A 9,465-nucleotide genomic window follows, 5' to 3' on the forward strand; every position below is an offset into this window, starting at 1 on the left:
CTATCACTGTTGCTGAGGAGATAGACAGGGAGGGTTGAGATAGGTGGAGCAGCTAGAGCTGTATTTATATACTCTGCATAAATCTCTCCTCCTAGTTAGCGGTGACATGGTGATGCCTAAGTAGTGGGCATTAAAGGCGGCAGTTCATTTTGTGCACAAAGACCAGGCAGAAGTTAATGATCCCTGAACAAAAAGTACAACATTACCCGGGAAAAACAAACATTTTGATTGGTAGACAGTTTCCACAATATAAGCTTAAAGGGTTATTGAACACTCTCATGTTTTTGCATATATCTACACCTAGCAAGCTGTACATATATGCAAAACCATAAAAAAAGAAAAACGTTTTAAAAGGGTTAATACTTACCTGTGTCTCCGCCGCTTGCTCCCGTCCGAACATCTGAACATTTCTTGGCCAGCCGCCAAGGATCTTGGGTTAGGTGCATGCACAGTTCAGATGTGCAGCCAGGAGACGAGGAGAGGCACAAGGTAAGTATATGGAGCAGCGTGCACCCGCACAGACTCCGTGGGACATAAGAGAAGAAGAGGACAGAGGATAGACTTGTGCGCCGTCAAAAAATTTGTTCTGTTTCGTTTCGTTTCGGAAGGAAAAGATGATCGGATTAAATGACATTATTTAAGGTAAGTCCCTACAGCAGGATTGGAAAGGGGGGAAAAGTTTGACTTTAATGTCACTTTAAACCTTTAGACAACAAAAGAAGCATTTAGTCTTCACGGGAAATCCCAAGAAGAAAATATCTGTTTTACTGCATTGTGCTGCTAGATTGAGGCATTCCGGTTTGCTTCACTTACAACAGCTTAATCACAGATAAAAGGTAAAATCAAAGTACCAAATCAAACCATAAGAACATAGCTTGTAAACAATACGTGGTCATTGCTGTTGGTCATTAGGTACACAAGCACAAATGTAAAGCAGATATAAACAACAGAAATCAAAAGGACTATATATATACACACACACACACACATATTTATCTCCATGCTGGTACATCAGCAAACTCCTGTGGCACACAAGTTAAAAACAGTTCCAACAGCCCACTACATGACCACTTACCATCCTTTTATGTAAGGGCACTGATTTTGTATAGTGGTCTGGCCCATGGCCCACCCCATTGTTATTTACTGACTGACCCACCTCCGCCAAAGCACACTTAACGTGCTGCTGGCTGTACTTGGAGTAACAGGCAGTTTGAGTAGTCATAATCAATCTATACATTGCATGGGGGTACTGCATTTCAAGCAGAACCTTTTTTCTATGTCCTTTCATTCCCTTTCTATGCCTAAATGCATATACCTCTGTGATTGTACCGATTATAGGCACATGACTAGTGTGCCCTTAAAAAAATCAAATTTTCACTGCATTCCATTGGCTGTTTGAACACAGGTTCCCGAGGCAGAATATAAAAAGTTACTCTGACCTCTGGCAAGTGTGCTCTGCTAGATGAAGCTCGCCAGGTGGTCTTTCATCTTGCGTTTTCTGTTTGGATCTTCACTTTTTTTAATGAAAGAGTAAAGGTTAAAAGTAACTCTCATTACATGGTCTGAAAAGTTATTCCTTAAACACAGTCCTTCCTTAAATATACTTGCTTGGCATCTGAAAATGCTATTTCAAATAAATTGCAATGATGTTTTATGAAAACTTGAACAAAAGAAAGAACACCAACACAGTGCAAATCTTTCCATACATTTATGTCAATAAAATCAAAGAAGTGTACAAGGAAGCAACATATCTGAAGCAGGGCAAATGCAAAGGGCTTTTAGTCAACCTGCTAGTGTCCAGCAGGTTGATAAGGTAAACCAAGTAAACAGTGTATCCTTCTGATGCACAATCCTGTTGAATAACTCAAAGATCTCACCATTTTCTCCTGCATTTGATGCCATTAAAATGTGAGTTTTAGGGACATGATCATATGCCTCCTATTTATAGATACATGATTGAGTAATTGGGATGCACATGTCCATATTTAGGCCTTACGTGTACAGAGAGAAAAACAAAATATTTAGTATTGTGTATGCTAACAGTAAGTGCTAGTTTGTTTGCATGAATTTAGCTTTTCAATTCTCTCATTTTGGAACGCAAACATTACATCTGTCCAATATTGTTTATGCAGAAAACCTACTATGTCTTCATGTTATCCCCAGCACAGTAAGCCATCTTACCTGTTTAAAGCTTCACTTTGCTCTGAATTATAAAAGAGCATTTAACCTACCAATGCCTCCATCTAGCAACTTATTATTGCTTGGAAAACAGTCTTCTATCCATAACTGACAACATCAAGATGAGTTGAAACAAATATGAATGCATGTTCTTTCATCTCTTCTCTTCATCTTTTTCAATTTACTAACAGATGGTAGTGTGCCTCAGCAATAGATGTATATGTTTATTGAAACTCTAATAAAGTGTTTACTATATTTCTGTAACATACAGTAATTCTGTTGAAATGATCTCATTCTCATTAATGCTATATATGCATACATATAGCTATATGTTCAAACATTCATCTTGCATGTTGCAATTTTTCTGTAGAAAAATAAGTACATTGTGCCAGTAAGAGAAAATAGCTGTAAGATTAATGAAGAAATATTTCCAGGATAAAATGATTTGTAAATGTCAGTTTAATTACATTTGCAACTTGCAAAAGTTAAGCAAGATCATCTTTGGCCTGTAGACAAAGCTCTAAGTCACAACAAATCTATGCTTAAGCAACACTAAGAGGGTTATTCACAAATGATCCAAAGGATCCAGCCGTAGCTTTGGTCAAACCAAAGGGCTGCTGCTATTCACAATAGCCCGTACAGCAGCTGAAGGCAGCCGAGCGATTCAGGCGAGCCGAATGCATGTGCTTCGGCTCTGCTGAGCCATAGTGACAGGCAAAGCAAGGAGAACGGTCGGCCGAAGGGCCGACCTTTCTTCACGCTAATGACAGCTGGGTGGAGCCAATCCAAGATCATATGGCTTGCTCCGCCCAGTTGTAATGACAGATCAGCGCCCCCAAATTACCTTTTTTTAAATGTTCTATATTTTTCCATTTATTTAAACAATTTTTAAACCTTTTTTCCCCCCATTTATTTACTTTTTTCTATTCTGCTTGCTACCTCGGATGTAGCGAGCAGAATAGCCAAGTCCAAGAATGAGAATAGGGGCGAACGACAGCGAGTGAGCTTCAGCTCAGCCGAGTCGAAATCCCTCTGCACTTGCATGCAGAGCATGTTTGGCTGACCGAAGGCAGCTGCGGTACGACTGATTTCTGCCGTACAGAGCCAGAGTGGACAAGGAAACAAGTACCCAGCCTGGAAATTAACCCTAGGTTCCCTGACTAAAAAGTACACACACTTGTCACGCATTACTAAGGCCTGCTAAGAGTATATTAGTATGTAGCGATGCTATACTACAAGAGGTAAAAGATGCAGAATAATGTCTCTAAACATGTTTTTTTCAAGTTACATAAAATCTTATAAGCACATTTAAAAAAAATATTATATTGCATGTTTTTGTTTTGTTCAAATACATTTCTACACTGAATATGAATACTGGTTATTGTCATTTATGTAATTGTTATAAGCCTAGTAGAGAGAAACAAATTATGACTTTATTTTTTAGCTGAAGACATCGATATTGACCTAGAAACCATGAAAGCCAATGCAAATGGATTCACTGGATGTCTCTCTGCTGTGCAATTTAATAATATTTTTCCACTGAAGATTGCATTCCAAAATAATCAAAATAATCATAGCTCTCAGATTATGATAAATGGTCATGTTTCCGAATCTGGCTGCGGTTCCCTAAATGGTGACGATGCATTATCAGGAGAAACAACTCATTCATTTGCAGGTACTATGAATATTACTACAAGAGTTACTATTGTATGCAAAATACTACTAGAGTTACTATTGTATGACAAATGTTGACTGTATTTTGAGTGCCTTTATGTAACCTTTTATTTTATTTTTTTCTTTACTAAATAGAGTTAATGAATTTGCAAGAACAGTAAAATGTAAATTAACTGAGCAAGAGCCAGAATATACTGCACATGTTAAAAAGAGTATGTACACCTTAAACCATAAATGGTTATTAGGAGCTTTGCAGCAAAACAAAATGTGTTACTATAGCATTTACAGTAAAAAGATGTATATAATTATTAGTGATGATAATTAGAAGAAAACAGGGAACCTAATGATGAGTTTGAAGGCTATGTCTTGCTATGTAGACTAATGGCCCATTCACACCATTCGCATCGCGTTCCAGAGCGCCAGCTGCTGGAATGCACAGCAATCCCTCAATAAACTTCCTCCTTCGCTCTGGGGTGGGAGGGGGTGTGAGGTGCATTGAAATCAAAACATTGCCTGCATTCCGGTCCGCTGCTTTATTTTTTTGCGTTTGCAGTGGACCAGAACGCAGGCAATGTTTTGCCATGGGTCCAATCGCGCAGCAGGGCATGACTGCAGTGCCATAGATTGTGTTGGTCTGGAATAAACTAGAACTGTGGGCAGGTTCACACCATTTTTCTGACCAGATCTAGACTAAATCTGGTCCGGAAAATGGTGTGAACCTGCCCTAATAAAGTGTTATTATGTTGGTTAAGAAAAGAAAATTGCTGCAGTGCCATTATTTTTTACCATCACATGTATGTTGTATTGCACCACAACGCATGCTGTTTTAAAAAAAAAGGGTCATGCACTTGTTTAGTGTGATTTAGAGGCAGTGGGCAGCCCATGTCCTACCACAATGCACTAGAAACACTACATATGCAATTTGTTTTTAATTCAGCTTAAACTGATAGAATGTTTTAAAAGAACTGACTGAGCAAGTATAAAAGTGCGCCTATGATAAGTCATCCCCCAAATTTTATTTAAGGCATCTAGTTGGCAATGAAGTTACTATTAACTGGGATTTATATAGCACCAATATTTTGCATAGTACTGTAAGGGAGCACACACTGGAGTAAAACAATTAAAGGCAAAAAAGGTTACAGTCTAAAGAGGAGGAGCTAAATTCTTCATGTTATGTGGTAACATTTTTTACGAACACTGTAGAAACTACCTGTCAATATAAAATGAAGACAGCAAAGGAACTACCAGCCTCTTGAATGCTATGGAAAGGCATTGCTTACCAGTTTTTGAAAACCTTGTTGATTATTAGTTTTTTTCCTTTGCCTGGGGCCAACGCTTCATGCAAAACTGTATTAATTAGTTAGTAGGGGACATTGGCAGCCATTGATAATGAACTGTCAATGATTAAGATCAAGTTCAGCCAAAATGTCAAGTTAAGCCCAAGAACTTTGACCTTTGTGCTACATTCTGTACTTGAAGAAATAAAGGATCATTGGCAGACACAGTTGTAAGTGTTGGCTTGTGAATTTGACAATAATTTAACTGCCTTTATGCACCATAACCAGCCTTAACTAATGAAAAAAAACAAGTTAAAACAGAAAAAAATACAAATTCCTAAGATTTTATAGCAGTTATCTTGTTTTTATAGAAATATGAAACAGGACAGAGAATTTATGTCTCAAAATATATATTATGCATTAAATGCAGTGCAGGAAAGCCACTAAAATATATTAGTAAATTAAGTAACCGCATACAATGCACTGATTTTCATGTTTTTTTTTCTTGGATTCAAAATACTTTTTGTAAAAAGCTCGGGCAGACTGCTAATGTCATCAGCTAGCATTAAATGCCATATACAGCACACATACACTGCATTTAAAAGACTATTTTTAGAGTCCAGCTTTATAGTATATATCCTGAACAGTTCCTCTTCTGGTTTAGTTTCATTATGCACATTGAAAAATTATTTTAACCAGTTCAGCTCTCCCACCTGTATACCCCTTATGGACCAGAGAAATGTTTACATTTCAGCTAAGGGCCTACTGATTTGGCGTTATCATTACTTAAGATAACAAAGTGATTCTTTTTTTGGGTACAAACTTGTCTTTCTATTGGTAATATTGTCTTGAAAAAAAAACATTCATTCAAAAAATTTCATTTTTTATTAACTTTGCAATAAAAAAAGTGCATTTGTTTTGCTTTGCTACATATTTTTCTTTAAATTGCATAAAATATTTTTCAATGTTTTATCTTCTTTGAAATGTATCACTTAAACATTTAAGGAAGAACAGATGGGGATAGATGTACTACACATGTCCAAAGTATTTAGTTTTTTTTGGGTGTATATAGATTGCCCAATGTATATAACTGGTTAAAGATGAACTGAACTGCAGAAGCTGTGCCAAAAAAAAGAACATAATGGGGCAAAGTGCTTGTCATCAGTATTACATTTGGCCTCCCACAGCTGTTTTTTTTTTGTCATCACAGACTTACCATGTCTTATTCTGCCCAGTGTCCACACAGTGTGCCAGTGTGCCAAAGTGTGGCGTTGGCTATCTTGATAGAGGTAGGATTTGGCTTCTTCATGTCAGAGCCTACAGCAAGGAGAACCGTAAGCATCACAATAGGGACATCTCACACCCAATCTCCTGAGACTAGCAGCTAGAGGCAGCAAGGCCTTAGATCTCAAATTGCAGATATACAGCTATGAGGCTGCAATTACAGGAGTGCCAAGGCACCCTCACATACAAGAAAGCACACTATTGTTTTTCAGGAGAAACTAAAGACATAGGGTATATTTTTCATGGTACTGTTTAAACACAATTAACACTTCTAGGTGTTCCCTATAACATAGCAAAGTATCACTTTTTGAGGTCAGGTCTACAATAAAATGTTTATAATTGAATAATATCTTTGTAATAAATACATTATGGCTGTGTATTAAGCTAGAATAAGGTAAACATAAAATGTGGTTTCTTTTTCTTGCCTACTCTTATGTGTTCCTTCTGCAGATCATTCAAGACCAATGGATAATGGAGAACCACTAACTAATGTGTTGAAAAGCAGTGTTGCTGTTGTTGGAGGTAATACAAATATTAGTTATATATACTATGGTTAGGTAATGATTTTCTCACTTCAGACTTTAAAAAATTATCATCTTAAATGTTTGACAACTTCAAATTTCATCTAGCACAACTTTATAACATTCACATTCTATACAGTGTAAGCAACAGAATAAACGTAGATAATCAGAAGCTGCCATTTAAGCAATGTTGTCTGTTTCAAATTTCAGAAATACGTAGAATAATATTACTATCCAAACTCACACTATAGGAATATACATGTATGCTGGATGAAGCTTTGACATTCAAAACAATGGTTTAAAATGTAACTGCACTTTCACGATACATTATGGATTCATACAAATCCATGAAGCTTTTTGAATAATATAAAAGTAATGGGTCACTAATGATAAATCCTTTTTCCTGCTGCATGGCCTGGCTTTGTTAGCATCCATGTTTTTTTTCCTCGCCATCTGTAGAAGGTACTGTTTAGAGATGGAAGACTTGCTCTAAATTGAGCTGAATGAGTGACTTTGCTCCCACGCTCTGTCGGAATTGCAGGAAACAGGACTTCTCTTTAGCAAAGGCAGCCCATTGTGTTGCCATGTACAAATGTATAGTTGCAATTTTTCACAAAACCATAGCTACTCATCTATACAACTACTGATTTTACACTGTATAAATAAGAAGCATTTCAGTTTCAACTTTTCATGACCGGGGTGGAAGCAATGTCAGAATGTGTTGATTAACTTGGCAATAACCCTATGATTAAATTTAACAAATTTTAACAACATGCTGTATATATTTGATTAAACACTTTAAAATATACCTGCTCAGATTCATTATTATAGGCTGAAAAATGGACGAAAAAGTGAATTAAAAAACCCCAAAGTTTTTTTTTTTTTTTAAACAATGCTCTGTTAATGCATAGAACAATAAATGCACTTTTAGCTTCAGCCTGAAAGGGGTGTTCATTTTATAGTTGACATGGTGATTATATGATCGGAACCATGTTTTTTGGTTTCTGAACTTGGCAGATGCTGGGAGTTGTCAGTGACAGTGTGGTTTCTAAACTCTGTCATGGAACAGATATAAGCTGCTTCCCCTTGCATCCTTTAAAGACTCAAATTGTGCTGTGGTAAAGCTTAACCTTTGCATCAAGCACTGCCTGAATCACTGACCTGGAACAAATATGTCATAAGTGAAGCCGAAACTGCATACTTTTCTGCAGTCAGTGAGTGGAATGCAGAGGGTACGCATGATAGCCAGGCAAGTCGCTTATTCAGGAGAAGGTCCATATTGGGTTTCCCCATCCAATAAAATTCCTATTTAACATAACTGAAACTCTTTAATCTTCAGTTTCCAGGGTGGGCCTTCTCCAGGTAGCCCTTCAAGTAGAGCTATTCGATTATCCTTATCTCATCTGGGTAAATTAAGTCCTACTTCAAGGTCTATAGATAAAATAAAGATATTACTGATTTTATTTATATACATGTGTATCCTTTATGACACTTGAACTCCCCCTTTTAAAATCATTGTCTAATTTTGCATTTTTACAGGTGTCATAACTGTTGCTGTATTCATCCTGTTATGCATCTCCGGCATAGCAATAAGAATATATCTCCAGAAGAATACATATAAAAAGAATGAAGCCAAAGAATCAGAACATGAGGACAATGTACAGGCAGCAGCAGCATTGAAAGCTGAAATCAGTATGCAAAATGCAATCAACGAAAGTCAAAAAGAATACTTTTTCTAATTCGCTCTCATTGTGCAGCCAAACAATGGGACAGACAGACTTTCTTGCTAAGCAAGGGGCACTAGATGAACACCAATTTCAAATCATTGTACATGCACTGCAAGAAAATGATGGACTGGATCAGTATTAAAATGGTTATGATCAGCCACGGTGATGTTTAAATAGCCCTCTAAAACCACTTGCTTTGGGTGGCATTGCAAGCATTCTCGGTGATGGCAATCACTGTATTGTGCACTCTTTAGTTGTTAATAGTGCCTGGTTGTTCTGATGTGACTTTTCAAATCTGCAGATTTCCGTACTGAGTTATGAATTTCAGACTATCCTGATGTTGAAACTCTTATAATGTCTGTGTGATTGAAACCTTTTATTTATAGTACAGTCTGAACTGTAATATTTGCTTCAAAAGGGAGAGGAAATTTAGTGTTTTTATATTGTGATCTTGTTTTCTGGTTCATTACCAGAAATGCCTCTAAATGATTTATGCCACATTAAAGATTCTTCAAATCAAAAAGAACCTTTGTGTAAAAATTACTCACAACTTCGGAGTTGTTCCCGACTGATCACAGTTGCTATTACCCAATGATAAACTGCAAATCCTTAGGTTGGCTGTTCATCTTTACAGTATTTATTCCAGAAGAAACAAATACAGCATAGTAAAACTATAATGATGCTTTACAAGTCTATGCCGATTTCTTTAATTGTATTTTCTTCTACTACTTCACTTACTGACTGAGGGGAAGAGGGCATATACCACCTTTTAACAACAGGTTGTATCTGGTAACAGATTTGAAC

General features: G+C 36.9%; 1 protein-coding gene across 1 annotated transcript in view; it reads left to right on the forward strand.

Moving 5' to 3' along the window:
* LOC108795995 (contactin-associated protein-like 4) overlaps window positions 1-9,207 on the forward strand; it is a 282,214-nt gene extending 273,007 nt beyond the window's left edge. Inside the window, exons 26-28 of the mRNA XM_018567358.1 lie at window positions 3,623-3,853; window positions 6,864-6,935; window positions 8,474-9,207. Coding sequence (XP_018422860.1) covers window positions 3,623-3,853; window positions 6,864-6,935; window positions 8,474-8,673 — 503 coding nt within the window. The 3' untranslated portion in view covers window positions 8,674-9,207. The remainder of the gene's footprint in view (window positions 1-3,622; window positions 3,854-6,863; window positions 6,936-8,473) is intronic.
* Window positions 9,208-9,465: the final 258 nt, after the last annotated feature.

Source organism: Nanorana parkeri, unplaced genomic scaffold, assembly GCF_000935625.1.
Source record: "Nanorana parkeri isolate BGI_ZX_2015 unplaced genomic scaffold, ASM93562v1 scaffold1036, whole genome shotgun sequence".
NCBI lineage: Eukaryota > Metazoa > Chordata > Amphibia > Anura > Dicroglossidae > Nanorana > Nanorana parkeri.